The sequence below is a fragment of the Berghia stephanieae genome, chromosome 2 (genome assembly GCF_034508935.2).
Source record: "Berghia stephanieae isolate SIO BIC M18660-M18661 chromosome 2, UCSD_Bste_1.3, whole genome shotgun sequence".
NCBI classification, from domain to species: domain Eukaryota; kingdom Metazoa; phylum Mollusca; class Gastropoda; order Nudibranchia; family Aeolidiidae; genus Berghia; species Berghia stephanieae.
In genome coordinates this window covers 93,527,647-93,547,732 of record NC_088361.1, presented here as the reverse complement: position 1 = coordinate 93,547,732, position 20,086 = coordinate 93,527,647, and the positions used below count along the sequence as shown (strand labels likewise).

The 20,086-nt window shown below is 36.1% G+C and overlaps 1 protein-coding gene and 2 long non-coding RNA genes across 5 annotated transcripts in view; 2 read left to right on the top strand and 1 right to left on the bottom strand.

Annotated features, from left to right (window-relative positions):
* LOC144965892 (insulin-like growth factor 2 mRNA-binding protein 2) overlaps positions 1-19,824 on the top strand; it is a 41,943-nt gene extending 22,119 nt beyond the window's left edge. The window contains exons 15-16 of one of the 2 annotated variants that reach the window (XM_078901718.1): positions 11,901-12,032; positions 18,396-19,824. In XM_078901718.1, coding sequence (XP_078757844.1) covers positions 11,901-12,032; positions 18,396-18,605 — 342 coding nt within the window. In that variant the 3' untranslated portion in view covers positions 18,606-19,824. The remainder of the gene's footprint in view (positions 1-11,900; positions 12,033-18,395) is intronic. The other variant, XM_078901719.1, reaches the window with a different exon arrangement.
* LOC144966656 (uncharacterized) lies at positions 599-1,362 on the top strand. Its single transcript, XR_013644251.1, has 3 exons — positions 599-618; positions 668-836; positions 1,167-1,362. It is a non-coding gene; the product is annotated as an uncharacterized LOC144966656 (long non-coding RNA).
* On the bottom strand, positions 4,702-11,358 carry LOC144965893 (uncharacterized). 2 transcript variants are annotated; one of them, XR_013644119.1, is made up of 4 exons: positions 11,173-11,358; positions 8,266-8,378; positions 7,666-7,742; positions 4,702-6,599 (listed from the first exon to the last, which is right to left on the bottom strand). It is a non-coding gene; the product is annotated as an uncharacterized LOC144965893 (long non-coding RNA). The 2 variants fall into 2 exon arrangements; XR_013644118.1 differs by lacking the exon at positions 11,173-11,358 and adding an exon at positions 10,312-10,454 and having other exon boundaries at positions 6,489-6,599.
* Positions 19,825-20,086: the final 262 nt, after the last annotated feature.

Genomic DNA, 20,086 nt, shown 5'->3' with positions numbered 1-20,086 from the left:
GATCAAGAGGTTTCGAGTACTCACGACATTCCAGGCTCAGGGTCCTTTAAAAAATACTTTTCATTCAGTTATTGTTATTATCTTTATTATGGCCGACACAGCATGCATCATCCATACTTTTTCAAAACTTTTTTTTTTTGGGGGGGGGGGGGCTGTTTTTTTTATATCGGAAAATTGGGTTTTGTATGTTATGTTCATGGAGAGAGAGAGAGAGAGAGAGAGTAATATTTTATAATGATAAGATATCTGTAGTGGTAGTATTATTAGTAGTTTTGAAATGCCTATGATGATGACAATGTGAGATAATTATATTAGTGTGATTATTTTTATTATATTTTTAAAAATTACGTACGGCTATGTCGTAGTGGTATGACACTCGCTTTTGGACCGGAAGGTCCTGGGCTCGAGCCTCGCTCGGCGCATAGTTGAGCCCTTGGAAAAGGCACTTTGCTCACTTTCTCTCACCGGACTCAGTTGTAAAATGTGTACTTGGCCGTTAACTGCGTTGTCTCTGTCCGAAGAAATTGTAATATCGCCTAACAGACGTTATGTCCCGTTCAACATGCGAAGTGTTGCTTTTATAAACTTTAGCATTGGCATGTATGTGCCTATTTTGCTGTAGTGAATTAAATTTAATTTTTTGTTTTCATCGACAGCTAACATGAAGGAACACTGTTGACGTTACTGGTGTCCTGACAATCCATAAAGATGCTGGCTCAAGGGCTATTCTGGCAAGGTGTGTTGAGGCAAACCTTTGCCTGTGGCAAAACTCATCAATCAGCAAACCATCATCTGGGCCAGCAGACCAGAGTGTCTGCATGCACTTTTTGACAATGGTTAGTAATGTTTTCAAATCTCCATTGCGCCTTTACATTTTTTATTGGTGATCAATAAAATAAATGCTCATTTTTCTAAATGAAAATGGCAAAGCATCATTTGAATTGAATCACGACTGAATGTATTAACTTAACGACAGACTATAGTTTGTTGCCAAGAGTTTTGTTCTATGGATGTAAAACCAATGAAATTTCAAGTGTGTTGGTGTGAATAATGATCATTTTTTAAAAATTGCTATGTCTTTGACAAATGCATTTTATGACAATAATGCCATTTCCAAAAATTGCTAATGAAATGTGTCTCTTTTTTATTTCAATTTTTCCATCCAGAGCAGGATCAACCCTCTTTGTGGAACTACAAAAAAAGTGGTGGCAAACAAGTCGTGTTGACTTTTTCTGTATTGAGGCGAAAGAGATTTTTATTCCAAGGGTTTGGGAAAGCAAATTGCTTTTTATTCAGAGCTAGTGCACTATTTAACTGTTTTATTGTCTAAAATAGAATTGATTTTGCAGTTCAACTTGACTAGATATCTAATTTTATACGACTTGTCTCTCTAGTAGAATAAAAAAATGAAAAATGAGGATAGCGTGCCATATCATATTTTGAAAAATCATTTAATATATCTAGAAATCATCTGTATAACCTATTGTATACAGTAAATAATTGGGTTTTGTGATTATAATGATGAATTCATAAGGTATGACATCATATTTGACCACAAAATTATTTTATCTCTGGGCGTAAAAAAATCAATTTTACAGCATTTTTTTTTATCTAAGGGGTATGGGTTAGTGAACCGATTATAATTTTTTTTAGACTTAGATCAATCTACAAAATTTTCGTTTTCTTGTCCTATTACGGTCATATTTTGAAAGTTTGATGGATCATTTCTTTCAGTTGTCTGCAAAATCAGCCTTTTAACTTTATGTCAAATTATAGAAAAAGCTTGCGCTTTCTCAAATGTCTGTTTTATGTCATTTGTCTGATTTTCTAGCAATCCTACCTCAATCATTTTCCTTTAAATTATCTTCAAATTTATTCAGAATCTTTTCTATGATTATGATGTGTTTTACATCATGATGTGCAGGTGGTTGGATGGGAGCATCACCCTTGAATCATATACCTATGATGTTCGCATGGGTGTACGATCCGATAGTGATGTCGTTTCTTCTTCTCTTTACTAGCCTATCCTGCTTCTTTGGTTTGTGATTGTATTTTTGACAGGGGATTTTTTTTTCCTGTAAATCCTCTGCCTGTTTGTTCTTGGTTATTTATAATTTAGCTTATGATATCTTTAGGTTATGCTTTTGATTGACATTTGTACTATTTTTGTTAGATTGCTTGTTTTTTTGTTTCAGCGGTCTCTCATATAACCTCAATTGTGTTGGAAGAGACCTAAAGCAACAAACAAACAAAAAAAAACATCATGATGTAAGTGTTTGGGGGTAAATTAAAATTTAGCAATTTTATAAATTTTAAAATTCATTTGTTCCTGTCGATCCGCGCTAAATTTTCAGTTGAAATCAAATAAAAATTCTAAAAAAATTATTCCAAGAGTTTTCATGATATAGCTATTTATGAAAGAAACATTGTGTTTAAATTTGAAAGAAATTTATATGCTAGTTTTTGGTGCATCTATGTTAGAAATTTTAGAGTTTTACGTCTAATTTTAGCTTATGTTGCCCTTGAAAAAGTTTTTTTTTTTTAATTCAGTTAGGTATTTTTGGTGTTTAGCATCAAATTATACATTACATTATTCGTTCATGAGATATAATTAAAGAATTTTAGAACTATAAAGCATATTTGACCACTAAAGTAATTTTTTGGTGAATAACAGCAGATATTAAATTATTTCGCAATTTTTTTTCTTAGAGGTATGGGTGAGCGAATCGTTAATAATTTTTTTCAGAATTTGATCAATTTATAAAATATTACTGTTTTCTTGTTCCATATTGGTTATACTTGATGAATGTTGGCCTTTGTCTGCATAATTAGCTTTATTATCAAATTAAAGACAAAGTTTTCATTTTCTCAAAATTTCATTGTGCGTCATTCTCTGATTTTCTAACATTCACATCTGGATTGTTTCCCATCAGATTGTCTTCAAATTTGGTCAGAATTTTTCTTATGATGTGTTTTGCATCATGATGGTTGGGTTTTGGGCTAAACAAAAATTTAGCAGTTTTATGAATTTTTAAATCAATTTTTTTTTCCTGTCATGTCAGTCACACCAAATTTTCACTAAGAAATCGAAAAAAAATTCTGAAAAATTTATTTTCAAGACTATTGCTAAACCTATCCATCTTGTTGTAAGAAACATTTTGTGTAAATTTGAAAGAGATCTGTTCGTTGTTTTTTTCTGCATCACTGTAAGAATTTTTGGGGTCTAATTTGAGCTTATATTGTCCCCCCTGGTGGTAGGGATTTGGTGGCTAATAGTATTAGCGCTGGTGTTAGGGACTCAGTAATAGCCATGTGGTAGGAACTCGGCGAGTAAAAGTGCTGGTGATAGGGATTCAACGAGTAAAAGGGCTGGTGGTAGGGACTCAGTGAGTAAAAGCGCTGGTCGTAGGGACTCGATGAGTAAAAGCTCTATGACTCACTGAGTAATAGCGCTGGTGGTAGGGACTCGGTGAGTAATAACGCTGGTCGTAGGTGCTCAGTGAGTAAAAGCTCTATGACTCTGTAATAGCCCTGGTGGGAGGGACTCGGTGAGTAAAAGCGCTGGTGGTAGGGGCTCAATGAGTAATAGCGCTGGTCGTAGGGACTCAGTGAGTAAAAGCTCTATGACTCGGTAATAGCACTGGTGGTAGGGACTCGAAGAGTAAAAGCACTGGTGGTAGGGACTCAGTGAGTAAAAGCTCTATAACTCGGTAATAGCAGTGGTGGTAGGGACAGTGTCAGTGAGTAAAAGCTCTATGACTCAGTGAGTAGAAGCGCTGGTGATAGGGACTCAGTGAGTAAAAGCTCTATGACTCAGTGAGTAGAAGCGCTGGTGATAGGGACTCAGTGAGTAAAAGCTCTATAACTCAGTAATAGCACTGGTGGTAGGGACAGTGTCAGTGAGTAAAAGCGCTGGTGGTAGGGACTCGGTGAGTTATAGCACTGGTGGTAGGGACTCAGTGAGTAAAAGCTCTATGACTCAGTGAGTAGAAGCGCTGCTGGTAGGGACTGTTTGTTTGTTTTTGAGGGTTTTACGGCGCTTGCAACACATCAAGGTCATATCAGCGCCAGTAAAAAGGAAGAAATGGGATAGTAAAAAGTTATAGAATTCAATTAAAGCACCAAGAAAAGGTAAGACAAAGGGGAATTTGTTCAAATGGGAAACAGATGTAGATTCCAAGAGCACACCATCAAAGTACTTAAAGTCTCATCCAGACACAAGCACAGGTCCCGACTAAGAGGAATACACTCAAATGTTAACAAATCAAATATAATATGTAAATAAAACATAATACAGTACATAACAGAGAGATGATTTACAATGAAAAAAATATCATCTCCCAAAACTAACTATACATTCGACTGCTTCCCTCTCAGCCAGGACCAGGACAAAACCAAGTAATCTCATTCCAAGACAAAGACAGAAAGCATGTTGGAAAACAGATATAAGGGGATAGAAGACATAGTATGAACCCCCCTGCCCACTATGGGAGGTCAGGAACCCCGCTCAGGTGGTAGGGACTGGGTGAGTAATAGCGCTGGTGGTAGGGACTGGGTGAGTAAAAGCGCTGGTAGGAATTCAGTGGTGTCACTGATTTTATGACATTAGATATAAAGAGATTTACAACTACAATCGGACTAATGATTTTACAAAAGGTCCCCACAAAAGTATATCTTTAAATTATTAAACAAGTCTGTTGATTAAATTAAATTATAATTTTATTTTAAAAGATCAAGAAAATGTCAAAATAAAAATGAAAGTTTTGACAACCAAAATGTACCTATTCCGTAACATATAAAGACACACAAACAAATCTTGTCTTCTTGCTCCTCTGTAATCTTGACACAGCATTGCTCTGATTTTTCGTGAAGATGTGTAGCATAAACACTACTTCACTCTATACCGATCACGACCCAACAAGTATTGAGAACAACCATGCTTCTCAAATTTGTTTTACATACAGGACTTTGCACTATCCTTTTGAATCTGGATAGAGACTTGACCGACTCAATTGTTAACGGGCATCTTTTTACTATCACACTCTTTTATTGGGATGTGATATTACGACTTATAATGTCCCTTTTTATTTCGTCACTGACCGACCACCTTTGAAATTTTGATATTCTACAACACAGTGTTTGGTCTCCTGTGTTATATTTGTTTTATTCTGTACCGACCTGTATAACACAGTTTCGGCCTTCTCTGTGTTATATTTTTATTGGGACATATAGTAACAGATTTGCCTTCTCTGTACTATGAATTGGTCACCCGTTCACGGACTGACACAGTACAGTAGCCTGCACTATGCCTTGTTATCTTCCGGCCCCAAACGTACTTCACACAATCAACCCTGCATTATGTGAAGGATAGCTAGTGACGTTTGGCGACTGAGAGACGTTGTCATTACAAGATAGCATAGCAACAGGTTTGAAAAATACCAACTTGTGGTTGCCTAAAGCTAATATCCCATTGAGACTTAAGCTCGTTCTACAGTAACGTGACAGCCCCCACCCACGTTAAAAATTTACTTTTTTGGTGTTTATTACATGAAAATAAATTTTACAAATGGACAATGAGTAAAGGTATTAAGGGAATTCTGTATGAGATTTCCTGTGTAGAGTCACATTTGAAAAATTTCGCAGTCTAACTGTCTCTGTTATCTGGAGTCCCTGTCTGGTCAGTCTGTGTGTCCATAACGTCTGTGGTCTCTCTGTCTGGTCAGTTTGTGTGTCCATAACGTCTGTGGTCTCTCTGTCTGGTCAGTTTGTGTGTCCATAACGTCTGTGGTCTCTGTCTGGTCAGTCTGTGTGTCCATAACTTCTGTGGTCTCTGTCTGGGCAGAGTGTGTATTTATAATGTCTGTGGTCTCTGGTCAGTACGTGCATTTACAATGTCTGGTGTCTCTGAAAAGTCAGAAAGAGGGTTAGAATGGGGATTTGTCTGTATTAAGTCAGTCATGTCGACAATGTCAAAGTCTTTATCTTCAGAGACAAGAGTCAAAAATTGTTCCAACTGGGAGATTCTTTGCAGAAACTGATGTTCTACCATAACTTGAAACAAGCTATTGATCCTGTTTGTCACTGAAGATACAATTCGATACAGCCCTTCCTGTGTATTTGTCACACGTCATACTGGTACAATGTCAGTTTCAGGTTGGTCGTGGATTTCCAGTCTTTCGCCCGCCATGACCCTCATCATCTATGCACATAATATTCACAAGTGGATACAAATATCGATTTACTTTGTATGTTGCATCCATAACAAACACATCACAAAAAACACTCAAATCACGCCTCATTCTTCCCGTTACTTAAAACAAATACTCAAAACCACCATCCTCATTCACACTGAACTTTGTTACACCTCCTTCCTCCTCTATCTCTCTCAGTAATTCCTGTACTGTCTCACCGTCCGTCCTGTCAATATCAGTCTTGAACAATCTCCGCTGCAAATCTTCGACATCTTTAGGCAATATATTTTATCCTTGGCTTGATTGAATGTATTGCCTAAGTTGGGTTGTGGACACCTTTGTTTGAGCCATAGCCTTCACTGTCTCATTCACGAGGGGCAGGCGATTCTCCGGATAAAGTGAGGATGGCTAAATGTAAAAAGAAAAAAGATTAAAAGTACAAAATTGTATGCAATAGCAGCTAACAAAACAAAAAAAAAGCATCTTATTTTTTATTGACAATTTAAAGACAAAAATCTGCATATAAACCCATAATGCACGAGTTGTGTTTGTCACTCTAAAATACTTGACTGAACTAAAATGCAACAGGCGCTCATCAAATTCAAGGGTTAAATGAATGACTGCAGAATTCCCAAAAAACGTCGCTTCATTGTCTTTGTAACATTTTCATGGCATACAAAAACGCAATAGAGTGGTCACCATTTATAATTAGTCCTCAGAAATCAAGCACTTATAACTGCATCGTACTCATAGTCAAAGTCAAATTTTATTTTGAAAAGTCTATGGACAACCATCAAATCTTAAAATTCCTTATCTGGAACAAAAAATAAACAAAGACAAAAAAAAAAAGACCCAAAAAAATAATACCACCACCTAGATCTGCTTATATTGTCTTACAGGACTTAATAGCGCTTACAACACTATAAAAAGGATGATGATGTGGTGACTGATTCAATAGGGAACAGTAGATTTCACGAGCACCTCAAAGATGTACCAATTTTGACATTACCTCAAAGTCTCACCGAGACACAAGCAAAGGATCCTGCTAAAACATTTACATAATGCAATAATATTCAAAACCTATAACTATAACAGTACATAACAGAGAGATGATTTACAGTATAAAAAATCATCTCAAGAAGAAAGGTACTGTATTTGACTGTCTGCCTCCCAACTAAAGACCCCCGCAAGAACCAGGAAAAAAATGAGCAATCTTAATCCATAACAAAGACAGGGAGCAACATGGAACTATATATTACACTCAATAGTGGGAGGGGGGAGGGACAATTAAGTACTGAAAATATAAAGTAACAAGAAAAGAAAAAATAATACATATTTATAAAAAAAATTGAGTCTAATTGCGACTAAAATAGAATTTGCGATTAATTGCTGTCAAGTGTAAAATTTTCGGCAGTGAAAAAACTGCAGGGACAAAATGTCGATGGAAAATAAGTATAAAATGAATGAGTCTTACCAATTTATCGCATGGGTGATTTTCATGGTTGTGATTAGCCCCTGTAACCCTCAGAAGCCAGTATTAATTTCAGAGTCCTGCATGGTAAGAAAAACTTTTTATTACAAAATAATAAAATTATCCACAACATAGTATGATAAAATATTAATAGCGTTGTCACTTGCATAACTCAATTGTGAAGGATTTCAACATGCAGATTATAGAGCAATTGAAAATAAATCTTAAGACATTCAATAATAATACTAATCCAGCGCAATCAGATTTTTTGAACAAATCAAGTCTTTCACTTTTTAAAACTGTTCTGGTAATAGTTAACTATTGTCTTGCTGCATTACATCGTGCAGCCCGCCCACTGAAGACTGTAAATGAGCTGCAGATAGGCACACATTGCCTCTTCCTCTGGATGTTTTAAAATTCAGAATCAGTTTGATTGCTTTATTAAAATTGTCTTGGCAATCAAGATAGAAAAGCTGATGGTGATAATTTACTTCCGAGTTATTCTGAAATATTATAACCTTGTGCATATAATATTTTCATTTTTTTTTAAATATGTAAAAGTAAAAAAACACCTCCTGCCCCCGTCCAAAAACAACCTCCTACCTCTGGTTAGGGCGAACTCCTTTGCTTGAAGTCAATTGCTTTTTGCCCTGCTTGCATTCATAGACACAAAAGTCATAAATTAGCCAACTTTCCTCAGGGTGATATGATGGAAGCTGAAAAACACGGAATAATATAAAAGATCATAACATAAATACCTAAATATTAAGTTTAAAAATTGCAATATTTTCTCCAACTGAGACAAAGGTGTTACAGTTCAGTACGTTAGAGGAATAAGAAAGTAAGTCGAGAGTTTTCTCGAAGAACTTAAATTTGTGACGTGGTACTCAAATCAGGGACTAGGTCAAAAGCTGAATGGAATGGCACAAATGGAAACCCAAAGGTATGTTGTTTTCAATATTTAAAGTCAATAAAAATTCAAATTCTGTGCATTCTAATATTAGGCAAACAACTACAGACCACACTAAATTGAATTGTATTAAGTAAAAGGATCTTGTCACATTCAATCAAGCTGTCATTTGAGAAAAATTACTTCATTATAAATTGAAGTTCAGATCGCATGTTTGAAGCCGTATTAGGAAAATTCATGTATCTGTGTATAAGCCAAGTTTCATCAAAATCACAGTGGCAACGAGTGTCTAATATTTGCCACCAGATACACTCCTAAAATTTGAGTGTAGGCCTATTTAGCAAAATCATATATTAGGAATGGTTTATACTACATCATAAAGTAGCGCATGCCCGTCATCATCCTGCATCTTTTTTATATATATATATAAATATTAAAAAAAGAATTGAGCTTTCATAAGCCGCAATATCCACCAAACATGCTCAAAGCACTTTACAAAGGATCCATGACTAGCAGCAACACGTAAGAAGTAGAACGTTAGGCGATGTTTTTCTTCTGACAGACAACGCTCTTAGCGGATAGGAAATCATACACATGAGTACAGTGAGAGAATGTGAGTCCTTGACGAGGCTCGACCCCAGGACCTTCCAATCCGGAAGTGAGTGCCACACAGCCGCATATATCTTGGCTGTTCTTGAGAATTTGCCAAACACCTACAAACTAATTAGTAAAAAGAGGGGAGATGGGCAGAAATAGACAGACAGATACACACTCAGAGAGAGAGAGAGAGGGGAGAGAGAGAGAGAGAGAGAGAGAGAGAGAGAGAGAGAATAATATCAGTTGCCTGTGGTGTCAGTCCATTTAGGAGTGAGGTGGCGGAATAAGTAGTCTAGCACTAGTACTTGGGTAGTAGTAGTAAGTAGTAAATAGGGGAGGTCTTCTGCACGTTCCTTGAGCTAAGGAAAGTATTCCTTCAACTAACCTTAAAATAAAAAATAAAACCTTGTACATTTCCAACACTTGGACCTGCACTATGACCTATAACTAAAACTAACAGACAAAAAAAAACCCCGCTAAGACTCCTCTCCAGTACCTTTCAATATTTCAAATTGAATTATAATGGCTGCGGAAAACTAAAACAATGGTCATATAAGGAAATTTACAAATCAATCAAGTTGTTCTACAGGTTTTAAAATGAAAATATGAAGTAACAAGATATCACTCTAATATAGTGACACCTAACTAACACTAGACATCACACCAGCAGCAATGCTGAGCGGAGTAATTTTACTTTTTTCACTCGCAACCAAGTTGCCACATTGGATTTTCTTTCTTTACTTTTTTTTTAGTGTTCTGCTAATGTGCAATCTACATTTAAAATAAAAAGTGGCATCTTTCATTTCTTCTAATTCTTAACAGACACGATTATGTCCACTTCACATCTCAACAACAGGGACAATTTTTTTCACTTCTTGAGGCAGTTTTTTCTTACTTCTTTATTGATTTGTTTATAAGTTCTATTGTTCTTCTTTTATTATAATTTCATTGTCAATATCATTTTCATCAGCATACTTTTACAGTACTTTTACCATGTTATTCTTACGCTCTTACAGTTACAGTACAGCAGAGCGATACCTAACGCAGACCTTTAAAGTGCTACTAAATTTGAAAAATTAAAATAAAACGTTTGACAAAAGATCCACAGTTCAAAAGCTAAAACAATTATAAAGTGAAACTACCTCGAGGCTCGAGGAACATCGGGGGTAAGGTCTCCCGCCCATACTGGGCACTGTGGGACTGGAAGTCTAGAGAGCTGCGCCGGTGGAACCCGTGATTTAGTTTCTTAAACGGTTCCGATCATTCAGGAGAGGCGTAGTACCTATCTAGTTGTAGTTATTAGTAGAAGAAGAAGAAGAAGGAGCATGTTCAGGTTCAAGTTCAACCCTCTTAGTTTAGTAGGCACTTGCAAGAATTTTTCAAAATAGTGGCTATGGGTATTAATTTAGCGTAGAAAAATAAAGGGAAGTGAAACATTAACTAGAGTGAAAAATTATCGCTCTGTCTCAACTGGTTAAAAAGTTATGACCGTTTCTGTGGTGGAAAAAATCTATATAGATAGCTTAATAGGAAAAAATGTGACCAAAGCACAGCATCCCAATGGATAATTCAGAAACAGCTTCAGATACAACTTTGAAATTTTTACATGTGGTAAATCAACATCTCTGTAATACATTGCAAACAGAAAATGAATTATTTATTGAGAAAGAAAAGTATAGTTTAGAGCTGAGACAGCTGAAATCAAGGAAAAATAGATCACGACATACAAATGAATGATTGAATGACCCATTGGAATTTTGGAAAAGTCAATAATAAAATATTTATTCACATGAAGATAGACCAAATACACCACTGAATCGGCGTCATTTAGTTGTTCACTTTGAACTTTTCAAAATGAAAATAGACCTCATAAAAGCAAAGATATGAACTGACAAATGTTTGAGGTGGTGTACTCTTCTTAGTTGATAGAGTTAGAGTGAGAATGACGAGAAATGAGTTGCCACTTAATTAAGGAAAAAAATTGTCGTATCAAGTTTACTTACCTTCTTTGTTGACTTTTAAATAAAAAGTACATTATTCTCATTTTCGAATGTTTTCAAATTGGAGAAAAGATGAGAATGTCTCGTTTACCGAGAGGGCCATTTTTTTTGCTTCACACTTCTCAAAGAAAGACCGCGAAAAGTGGAGGCTGGTCGGCGGTCGGCTGGTCCTTGAAAGCTCACAAATGCAACTTTAAACGCATAAGAGTGCTGGGAGTAGGTAGCTACAAATAGGTAAAGGAGCGGTGGTTTGCAACTTTAAACACATAAGAGTTCTGGGAGTACAAATAGTGAAAAGCGGTAGTTTTCGCTATTTGTAGTGGTAGTACAAATAACCACTTCGATTATAAAAACATGCTTCTTCATTGGGTTAATTATATTTATATAGGTTTATAACAAGGAGTCAAATCAGTTAAGTCTCCTAAGGTGTGTAAGAGAAAAATTTCTCTTAGAATCTTTATAATCCTAAATAATTTGAAGCACATTACTACGGCCCAAGCACAAAATGGGGATTCTGTTTAGGTGACGAGTAGCATTTTTCAATGGATCCGCTGGCCCATGGAATCAGGGCGAAGGAGTAACCACTGTCGATGAATGTTCAAGAATTAGTCTTTTATTTTTCTTTTGGACAGAATCTTAGAATGATATATTATTTTTTTCAGAGCTGCAAATACTTTCAAATCGTTTGTTTAATTGATGGTCATATTTAAAAAATAATTTTTATATTTCAGGCTCAATTTTACATTTTTGATAAAGTCAAAAATGAATTGAGATTGAGTGCTCATGACGAAGTTCATCTTCGCACAGAGGTGAATGTTCCGAAACAGAGTATTGGACGCATTATTGGCAAAGGCGGTCAGAATGTGAGTAAATAATGACTCATATGTGATGAAATAGCATTGAATAGCAGATTGGAAGAAATTTCTTTTCAAAACTCTTGGTATAGTTGTAAGGCTATTCTGATTGAAAGGTTATACACACACACACACACACACCAATTTTTCTCTGCCGTCTGGGCATGAATACAATTGACCCATAAATCAACAGTGACTTCACATCTTAAAAGTAGACAAAACTGACTTCAAGACGATAATCAGTCATGTTTTGAGTTCAATACAAATTTTAGGCAGTGGGTGGCAAATATTCGCTTATGGAATAATCATTCGAAGAGTTTGAAATGAATTGCTTCAGTTTGTTATTAGTTGAAAACACATTTCACCATGAATCTTTACTCTGGCCACCACATTTGCTTTTAAACTGCCTTAAAATTAGTTGGGGGTGGGAGTGAGGTCAACGATTATAGAATGGTTTAGCAGATGATATGCATTATCACTTATCTATCACATGGTCACTCTCATTATACATAAAAGTAGGTGGGAAATTTATCTTGTAAACATTTGAGTGTATTCTTCTTAGTTGGATCCTGTGCTTTTATCAGGATAAGACATTTGTGATGTCGCGCGACGGTTCAGTCCGGAAGGTACATCTAGCTGAACTGAGAAAACGGCCATTATATTTGAAAAGTGACTAAAATAGTCAAAATGCGTTTTTTCAATTTTTGACTTTTTAAGGTATTTTTCTATCATAAAATCGTACCTTTTTCATTAAAAAGTCTTAAAGTATATAAATTTAATCTTTAAAGAGAGTATACCCTGTTTTCACCAATTGAAAGAGGGATCATTTTGACGTTCGTTGACGACTCTTTAAGCTTAGCAAAAGGACGCCAATCTGGTAACCTATAACTTTTTCTCATAGGGGAACTCCATTCCTGCCTTCGCAATGCTATTTTTAGCCCATTGACCCCATCTTGTGGTCAAATTATAACCCCGAAAGAGGGTAGTCAAATTCCAATTATGTAAACAGAAGTAGGCCATTGCATAGTTACCAATGGAAAACCCCTTGAATCCTTCTCTCTCATTGGTCCTCGGGATCACATGGTCATAAATTATGCAAAATGGCCGCTTACGCTGCACGATTGTTGTTAGAGTTGATGTTGCAAGAAATTCAAAATCTTGCTTCATTATAAACTGAATTTTATGAGATATTTTGTCAAATGAATAATTTAACTTGTTAGATTCGGCCGATAATTGTATTGAGCTCGTCAGAGGCGAGGAGATTGTGGTGTTGTGAGCGTGAATGTGCGCTTGCCTCGAATGATTCGCTGAACGATTGTTGCAGGAGGATGTTGAAAATTTAAGAAAAAAAAACCGAGTGGTTGAGGACTCTTTCCTTTCTGAGTGCAAAGAGCTGTTACCACCACCTCCTCCCCCCCCAACCCCCCCCCCCCCGCCAATAGCTCAATCAAATTTGAACACATCGATTGAGTAAGAGAAATTATGGTTGAGTTGACACTATTTTCATTCCTTTGTTTCAAGTTTGAAGTGTTAGATTGTCTGACTTACTCACAGCCTTTCGGTTTTCAGTCAATCGACTGTAATGCCTCGGCTACTTTCGCCAGTTAATTTGTGAAGACTTTCCAGAATTGCAGATCTTGTGAAATAGTGCCGATATCACAGCTAACTTTAAATAAACATTGCACTGTTAAAATGGATAAAAGTATGAGTGCTATTTGTTGGGTTTATTTTTTCACTGAGGGTCAATTCACAAAAATATCGTCATTACAAAAACGAGTGTTATGTAAAAGCTGATGGACCAAATTAAATATGATTTTACACACACATTAGTCACATGCTATATAAAACGCATTTGGTGGTCGAATACGAATACGAAAAAAAACACAAAAAAACATGATTTTTTTCCCTCTCATATCTTTTGTATATTCCGATAGCTTTCAAAGAGTATAATCTTTATTTTCTTAATGTCTTATTGAATTAGAATTATTTGAAAATAATAGACTCCCGCTCATGTGAAGATATCTATAAACAATGCATCGCATTCTGCGGTTGCAAGTTGTGTCGTCCGCTTCGGGTCGGCGAGGTCACGAAACGGTGTCTACTTGAACTCTGTCGCCTTTTACCCACCTCATATAATAATAATAATAATAATAATAATAATAATAATAATAATAATAATAATAATAATAATAATAATAATCATCATCATCATCGTCATCATCTTTAGCAGCATACCGAGCACCTAGATATCGCTTAAGCATCAATGTTTATGTGTCACACTAATTCAATAGTTATATTATTATTGTGGTTTGCGTAAAAATATGGTTCAAATCAAATATCAGGTTGAAAATGTCCGTATCATCATCTTCTTTAACATGACCTTCATGAACCGCATCAACCCCATCACCAACAATCCCGTGATTAAGTCACTTAACACATTAAATCATAGCGTTGACAATGTACTAAATCTTGTACTAACTACTAACAATTATATATTGGCAAAGTGCAGTATTGAGGTGGATTGGTCAAAATGATTAATTTGTCAAGAGGCAAAAAAAAAATTTTTTAAATTAGAATGCCCAGCTCTGTCAAAGCGGAAATCTTGTGGTCAATGGTACGTGACTTTTGTAGCGTCGCGTTCTACCAGCTATGGGCGGGTGGTTGGATGGGAGCATCACCCTTGAATCATATACCTATGATGTTTGCATGGGTGTACGATCCGATAGTGATGTCGTTTCTTCTCTTTACTAGCCTATCCTGCTTCTTTGGTTTGTGATTGTATTTTTGACAGGGGATATTTTTTTTTCTGTAAATCTTCTGCCTGTTTGTTCTTGGTTATTTATAATTTAGCTTATATCTTTAGGTTATGATTTTGATTTACATTTGTACTATTTTTGTTAGATTGCTTGTTTTTTTGTTTCAGCGGTCTCTCATATAACCTCAATTGTGTTGGAAGAGACCTAAAGCAACAAACAAAACTACCAGCTATGGTGTTAAGACTTTTAACGGATTAGCAAATGATAGTGGCAAGCTAGATTTGTCTGTTGAAGACCGATCTGAGGATACACTGGAGGTCCTGAAGCAAAATTATACCAAATGGCACAAATTATGTCGCTCTTGATATACGGCCACAAAAAATCAGAAGGCTCGCTGTGAAAAATGAGAAATCACAAGAAAACTTGTCAAATTATCCCGATCTAGACAATCTCTCGTCCCATTGTCCAAGGAGGCAGAATATGCGTTTTCCCTCAGATGACGTTATCACAAGAAATAGGACACATTGTATGCTTTGCAACAATAAGATGAAGCTTCCCTCCATTCAATAATGACAAAAGACATGAACGAAAATATCCGCGTGGCTGCAGAAATTATAAACGATGTCCAGATTCTCTCCATATTCTCAAATAGCGATTTGATTGCGCAGGGAGTTCATTATCAGAAGATTTGTCATGTCCGTTTTATGAACATCAAAAAATGCTGAATATTACCAAAACAAAGTTCTAGTTTTGCTGTTGCTGAAATTGTTTCTTCTTCTTCCTCCTCCTCTTCAAGCTGAAACTTCCTCGTGGAAGGCTCAGCAGTTTACCCAACTGTTTTACTGGGAGTTATCCAAATTGTTCCTAAGTCGTATAGTTGAGGGCAGAAACGAGTGAAGAGGGTAGTCCACTCTAGATTGTGGCAACATACATTTGCCAGGTTTCGTCTTGTTCTGTTGGAGGCCGTGGAATGACACCTGACCTGGTTTTTCTGACCTTTGTAAATTGCATTTAGTTTATTCTTCTCTCTCCTTTCCTTAAATGGTTCCAAATGGGGTGTCATATATGACTTTGATTTGTTTGAGGATTTTGTTGAACGAATTTTATAGCTTTTTTTTAGATTGATTCTATTTACCTAATTTCGGAGGTGTGATCGGGACCCCATACCTTACCGCTTTACTCAAGTGTTGGTCTAACATAAACTTTATAGCATTTCTCTTTTATGGTTACTTTGTAGCCGAAAAGGTTTCTGCTCAAGAATCCCAGGGTGGAGTTTGCCTTCCTGTGTATGTTTGCAATGTGGTCTTTCCAGGTCAGATGATTGTTTATCGTTACTCTGAGATACTTTGCTTTGGTGACGTCTTCAAGTGTGTTGTTGTGTATTGTGTATTATCTTTCTTTTGTTGGTAATTTTCTGGAACCAAGGTCCCGATGAAGAATTTCTGAATCTTTCTTATGCCTTATTGGTCTGTACAAAAGGCTGTCATCCGGAAATAGTCTCAGTTGAGTTCTAGCGACAATCTTTCAGGTAAATCATTGATGTAGATAAGGAACAAGAGGGGACCTAGTACGGTACCTAGGGACACACCTGTAGTACTGGAGCTGAGTCTGACATTGCTCTTTCAGATGTTTACGATTAGTGAGAAAATCCATTATCCAGTCGTGTGTGTTACTCATGGTTCCATACCTCCACAGTTTAATAGCCAAAGTATGGTAATTGACTTTATCAAATGATTTACTAAAGTCTAATAATATAGCATCTGTTTGGAGTTGTTTTATTCATGTTTTCTGTTAGGTTGTTGCAAGTTGTTATTCGTTGTGTTTCACAAAAGCGCTCCTTTTTGGAGCCATGCTATATATAAAACATTCAAGTATAGAACAGAGCAGAGAGAGAGAGAGAGAGAGGGTCCATAAATTGCCAGAATTAATCAAGATGTATAGCATAGAATGCTGTGAATGAGGTTGCACCCAGTCGTATGTTCACCCAATCAGGTTCAGAGACAGACTCCAGCCGGCCCTACCAGGCTAACCCCAGGAAAGGAAACATTTTTAGCCTTCAATAAGACAACATAATATGGTTTTCTTGAGCACACTGCCATTGAAAAAACTGACAACGAGGTATTGGCTTATCTTGCGCCGTTAAAATAATTCAAGGAGATCAGGATAAACTAGAACAGGCTGCTATTGAATTCTCTCAAGCCTACCAAGAAAAATGTGTTCCACAGACATTTGTCTAATAAATATGATTTTTGTTGGATCCTAATCATCTAAAAATGTTAATATACATCACCAAGAAAGTCTTCCATTTTCGAAATTAATAGTTACCAACATCACCATAATCACTACCACTATCACCACCACCACCTCATCATCACCATACTCATCATCATCATCATCATCATCATCATCATCAACATCATCGTCATCATCACCGCTACCACGATCACCACCACCTCATCATCCCCACCACCATTATCAATACTGCTTTCTCCACAATCACCTCATCATCATCATCATCATAATCATCATCATCATCATGATCATCACTACCACTACCATCACCACCACCACAACATCATCATCATCACTACCAAGATCACCACCACCACCACCTCATCAACATCATCACCATCATCACTACTAGTATCACCACAATCACCTCATCATCATCATCATTATCACCAACATCACAGCCACCATCATCTTCACCACGATGACGACCAACACAACACAAGTAAAACTAATACCAGCACCATCTCCTCCTCTCCCACCGCCCCCCTTCCAGTCTTCATAATAAATCTATACTACCGGCCCATACGACCCTATATCACATACAGGCACATTTTTAACAATGATAATTATTTAAGCCAAAATAATCAACCACTTACACGGGCTAAAAATAATATATTATTAAAGCGCCGAATCGTCAACAAATATTTCATGGATTACGTCCCTTTGTTTTAATATAGCTCATATAGGCGGATTTTCATCTCCCTATTTTACACTGTTATAGGAATTTCTCAATGTGGTTCTATATCAACATCGAGTAATAGTGGTCTCAAGTTACTTTGTACCAAATTTGGTGCTTTCATCACTAATTTGCACAATTTTACCCTAATTCCCCTAGCTAAAATGTCAAATGTACCTTCCGGACCAAACCGTCGTGCGACGTCACATTTAGTTGACCTCAAACTAGGTACACTGAAAGTGTGCTCTTGGAATCTACATCTATTCCCTATTTGAACTAATTCCCCTTTGTCTTTTTCTTGGGTGCTTCTATTGTAATTCTAGAACTTTTTTCTATCCAATTTTCTTCCTTTTTACTGGCGCTGATATGACCTTAATGTGTTTCAAGCACTGTAAAACTCTTAAAAAGAAAACAAATTATGCATAAAAGTAGTGCTGCTGTATGATTTTCGATTGGATGGCACATTGTAAACATTTCCATGACTCATATGATATAATAATTGCATAGCAGCACTATTTTTGCGTTTAAAGTGAATTATTATGTGACGAGATCAACGTTGATTCATTATGGACATTTTAATTTTGGTTATTTTAATGATTTTAAAAAATAATTTTATAAATTTTATGTCCTTTTTGTTTTGATTTTTAGGTACGGGAGATGCAAAGAGTAAGTGGTGCCATTGTTCAGTTGCCAATGGATGATCAAGGTGATGTGGAGGAGGTTCCAATTACTATCATTGGGCATTTCTATGCTACTCAGTCTGCACAGCGACGGGTTCGGGCTCTGATGAACTCATATTCAAGAACTCAGCCCCAACCAAGGCGTATTAGACCCGGTGCTCCTCAACTGTTGTTCTAAGGAGGATCTGTGATGTTTGTTGTTACAATGTTAAAGCTAAGGTTGTGAAAATATGTTGATTCCTTGTGATATAATTTCGTTATGTGTTACCCAAGCCCTGCCATTATTGTGTGCCTTTCTTTATCCCTTTCCCTCTTGTCTGTATGAATTAATTTAAATTATCAATCATAATTTATTTATATTTCTTCTATATCCTCTTTGCATGTACTTTTGAGTAAGAACTGAATGACAGTGTTGGTTTATGTGAGTGAGTTGTTTAAAGTTGAGATCACCTGTGTTTGTGTAGTAATCGGTAGTCTGTTTCTACCTTTGTTGTTTAATCAATATGATACCTGTGATTTTAATGCGCCATTATTTATTTTTTCTGTTTTTTCCTTTATTTTTTTTTTTTTCTTTTTGCTTCCTGCTTCTAATATTTTAATTTTTCTCATTTTGCTACAGTTCCGGTGCACGGCAGTATTAATAGTATTTGAAATCCAACTTATTGTTCAACGCTCTTTTTATTAGAAGATATTAAGTCACAGAGGAATGATTTATACTTTGACATTTTTCTACCTGTTCGGTATCTTTTGATTAATGATGAAAGCCGATTCTGCACCTATCCTGTTATTTTTTAAATTGGGAATCCCATCTGAGAATGGAAAAGTTTCAGATCCATTTTGGTATTCATTCGATGTTTCATTTTGCTGTTATGTATTCTACAAGTCTAATATTGCTTGTAAGATCAAACTTTTTAATCGCATTCACAATGCATTCAATTTGGGTTGTTTTTTTTTTTACATTTCATTCTTTCATTAAGAGTTACCTTTCGTTTTGATTGATAAATCTCATCAAAGCGTACCATTCAAAATGTTCTAAACACCTAAAACTGCCAATCTAGTTTTACCACTGAATGGCTACTCTCAGGAGATAGGTTGCCATACAATACAATTTACTGGTGATTTAGTTGAGCTTAGGTGTATATTCTTTCTTTGCTTTGTTTTAAAATGGATTTTTGTTCAGTATTTAAAAAAAAAACAATAAACCTGCAGAATATCTGTGGTGCTCAGTGATTCAAATATGCCAATAGATAAAAATGAATGCTAAATGATTAAGATTAACAATTACAAGCTGTTCCACTTAAAGCACCATTGATATTACTTGTTAGCATATTCAAAAAAATAATAAAAACATTCCTAAACATGTTGATTTGTCTTGAAGTAAAGTTGTTCCATTTTCATACACGACTTTTTTGTTTTTGTCTTATTTTACATGTTGATTTGTATTGTTTGTGGGATGGTTACTCTTTCGGTCCTAATGGTGGGCAGGAGGTCACTTGCTGTGTCTACTATTCCCCTATATCTGTTTTCTGAGTTGCTTTCTGTCTTTGTCTTGGAATGGGATTACATACTTGGTTTTGTCCGGGGCAGCTGGGTGGGGTTCCTGACCTCCCATAGTGGGCAGGGGAGGCACTTATTGTATCTTCTATTCCCGTGTATATT